The sequence below is a fragment of the Carlito syrichta genome, unplaced genomic scaffold (genome assembly GCF_000164805.1).
Source record: "Carlito syrichta isolate Samal-C Ts95f unplaced genomic scaffold, Tarsius_syrichta-2.0.1 Scaffold121532, whole genome shotgun sequence".
Taxonomy (NCBI): domain Eukaryota; kingdom Metazoa; phylum Chordata; class Mammalia; order Primates; family Tarsiidae; genus Carlito; species Carlito syrichta.
In genome coordinates this window covers 4,066-7,197 of record NW_007065628.1, presented here as the reverse complement: position 1 = coordinate 7,197, position 3,132 = coordinate 4,066, and the positions used below count along the sequence as shown (strand labels likewise).

Genomic DNA, 3,132 nt, shown 5'->3' with positions numbered 1-3,132 from the left:
AGCCACCACAGCCTCAACCTGCTGGGCTCAGGTGATCCTTCCGCCTCAGCTTTCCAAGTAACTGGAACTACAGGCACACACCACCATGCCCAGCTAATTTTTTGATTTATTGTAGAGATGAGGTCTTGCTAAGTTCCCCGGGCTGGTCTCGAACCTGTTGCTCAGGCAGTCCTCTCATCTCAGCTTCCCCAAGTGCTGGGATTATAGACGTGAGCCACCGTGTCCAGCCTGTTCTGAAATTTTATGATAGCATTATTTAGGTTAGGTCTATTTTCCTGCCTCATGCTGACTAGTCCTTTGAATCTAAAAAGTTATACTCATAAATTTTTGGAAATTCCATTGAAGTGTTTTTTTTTTTAATCATTTTTTCCTGTCCTTTTTCTCTGTTGTCTTATTTCTGAAAATTCTGTTATTTAGATGTAGGATCTTCTGAATTGCTTCTCTAATTTTCTTACCTTTTCTGTTCTTTTTGCTATATTTTGGAAAGATTTTCTCACCTTCATCTTTTGACCCCAAATTGCTTTTATTTTTGCCATCATATTCTTAACTTATAAGGATTTTTTTTCCTTGTCTCCTGGATAAATTTTAACTTCTCTTTCTAAAGATGGTAGTGGTAGTTTTAAAAAAAATGTTTCTTATAATGAGTTTTTTCTTATAATTTTTAATTTGTGCTATAATGTTTCTGATTTACAATTTACTCTCTTAAATCTTTGAATATGTTACATTTTCTCCCTACTAATCTCTTCCAAATTATCTTCTCCAGTTGGTTTTCATCCCTTCCTGAATGTTAGCCATTTTTCAGGTGAGGGTTTATCTTTGGTTTAATCTTCATGTTTAAGAGGAGGGTCTAAAAAGCTTGTGGGTGGGATTTACCAACTGAGTTTCACTGCAAGGTGATCTTGTTGAGCTTATTGTTGGCAGTCCTCATGTTGGTATCTCTAGTTAGTGCCTCTTGGGCTGGTCAGATGTTCAAGAGAAGACATTATATTTTCTGTGTGGAAAGAAAAGGCTTTTTACTAGCACTCTTCAAGCTGAGTAGGGGAAAGACTTCAAGCCTTCAGAAAGCATATTCACATGATCACCCTTGTTTTGGAACAGCATGCTTACTTGTAACTGTGCCTGGTGTGCCATCGTTCAGAGGCACTTCTTTGACCTTCTCCAGAGAATCAAACGATTTATCTGTTGGGATAAACAAAAAGTGTGGAGCTGAGGAGGGGATCTGTGGATGAAATTGTTTCTTAAACAGCTTTCATCCAATCCTCCTCATCTCAGCTACCACCTCCTTCCTATCCCCCCATCACCATCTTTTCCAGAGGTACCTGATGCTGTTAATTCCTGAGCCTTTTGAAGATTCTGCAGAGTAAGTTCTATTGGTTCTTGGCTTTTCTTACTGCCAGCTTAAGATTTAGCTTTCTAAGATGTTAAGTCGGTCTCCTTATTCCTCTGCTTTTCAGCTTCCAAAATTAATTTTATTGCTGCTGACTCCTCTATTGTTTTTTCTGTTCTTGTGTTTTGTGCTTTTTAAAAATTGCCTTTATTGTAGCTTTAGTAATGTTTCTGAGTGGGTGAAAGAGGTATGTGATCAAGGCCCCCATCTTTGCCAAGATGTCCTGACATTATTTCTTACTACTAAGCTGTTAATGAGTACTGGGGATAAACTTTGAAAATATGCCTGATAGCCGGGCATGGTAGCGCACGCCTGTAGTTCCAGCTACTTGGAAGGCTGAGTGGAAGGATCGCCGGAGCACAGCAGGTCGAGGCTGCAGTGGCTGGGAGTGGCCACTGCACTCCAGTCTGGGTGACAGAGTGAGACTCCAACTCAAGAAAAAAAAAAAGAAAATATGCCTGAAATGTAGATAGGCAGTTTTGCTAATTAAAGGCAAGTCTATCATAACTAACTTTATGTGTGAAATGCATTAATTTTCTCATTTACTTCTCATATTCTTGTGAAAAAGATACTATAATTATCTTCATTTAATAGGTGAGAAAAATTAAGACTCAGTGTATGAGGAACATGCATGGGATCACCCAAGAGATAATAGGATACCCAACTCCAGAGCCTGAGTGTTCTTAACCACTGAGTATCTCTGCCTTCTTTATAGTCAACATTAGCTAAGCTAGAGCTAAGACTTTATTCATGTAAGAAACTTTCGAACTGTAACTAAGTCTCATGACTAAATGGAAAGCCAGTCCATCTCTACACTTTTTGTTCTAGGATGTTACCACCCACAATGAAGCTGAGGGTCCCTTAAGTCTATCCCATGTCAGAACTGTAGCTCTAAAGTCAACTTAGGACCTCAGGGCTTGGGGGAAAGAAGTAGAAGTTGCAGAAATGGTCAGGCCCCACGGCCTTGATGACAATTCCATGGGTGGTTTCCGCCAGCCTGACTGCATACATTTCTCCATTTTAGAAATTCATGCTGTGGTGATATATCATCAGTGGACTGTTAGGTGCTGGTTGTATGTTGTCATGTCTGACTTAGTCGGGAGCTGCGGATTTATAATTGAATGAGATGTGGTGAATCATTTTCTTTACTTTTCTTTACTTTTCCTTTGGTTAAAGCTGAAGGAATTGAAGAATCTGCAGCAGCAGTACTTACAGATTAACCAAGAGAACACTGAGTTACGTCCACTGAAGGATCAACTTCAAGAATATCAAGATAAGGCAAAAACATTTCAAATTATGCAAGAGGAGCTCAGGCAGGAAAACCTCTCCTGGCAGCGTGAGCTGCATCAGCTCAGGTATGATAATTCTTCCTTTTCAACTCGTTTTCTTTTAACTTTTTATTTTGAAATAATTGTAGATTTATAGAAAGCTACAAAACTAGTACAGAGAACTTCTATGTACTCTTCACCTGGATTTCCTCCAGTGGTAATGTCTTACATAACTATAGTACAATATTAAAACCAGGAAACTGGCATTGGCAAACAAAACAATGATTTCTGTTGGTTTGATTTTCTCCCTTTCCATTTTTCTTGGCCCTTCTCTCTTCACCTTCCAGATTTAAGCTACTTTGAAGATAGGGAAAATAATATATCAAACGAATGTAAGTTAGGAGAAGGAAAGAAGACATTGTATTTCACTTTTAGAGGGAAAAAGAAACTGAGGACACATTGATTCACTGCCTTTAG

At 38.8% G+C, this 3,132-nt stretch overlaps 1 protein-coding gene across 1 annotated transcript in view; it reads left to right on the top strand.

The window, feature by feature from the left end:
* Positions 1–2,800, top strand: part of GOLGB1 (golgin B1) — a gene marked incomplete at its 3' end in the record, with an annotated part of 54,297 nt that extends 51,497 nt beyond the window's left edge. The window contains exon 16 of the mRNA XM_021707622.1: positions 2,564–2,800. Coding sequence (XP_021563297.1) covers positions 2,564–2,800 — 237 coding nt within the window. The remainder of the gene's footprint in view (positions 1–2,563) is intronic.
* Between the last annotated feature and the right edge of the window lie 332 nt (positions 2,801–3,132).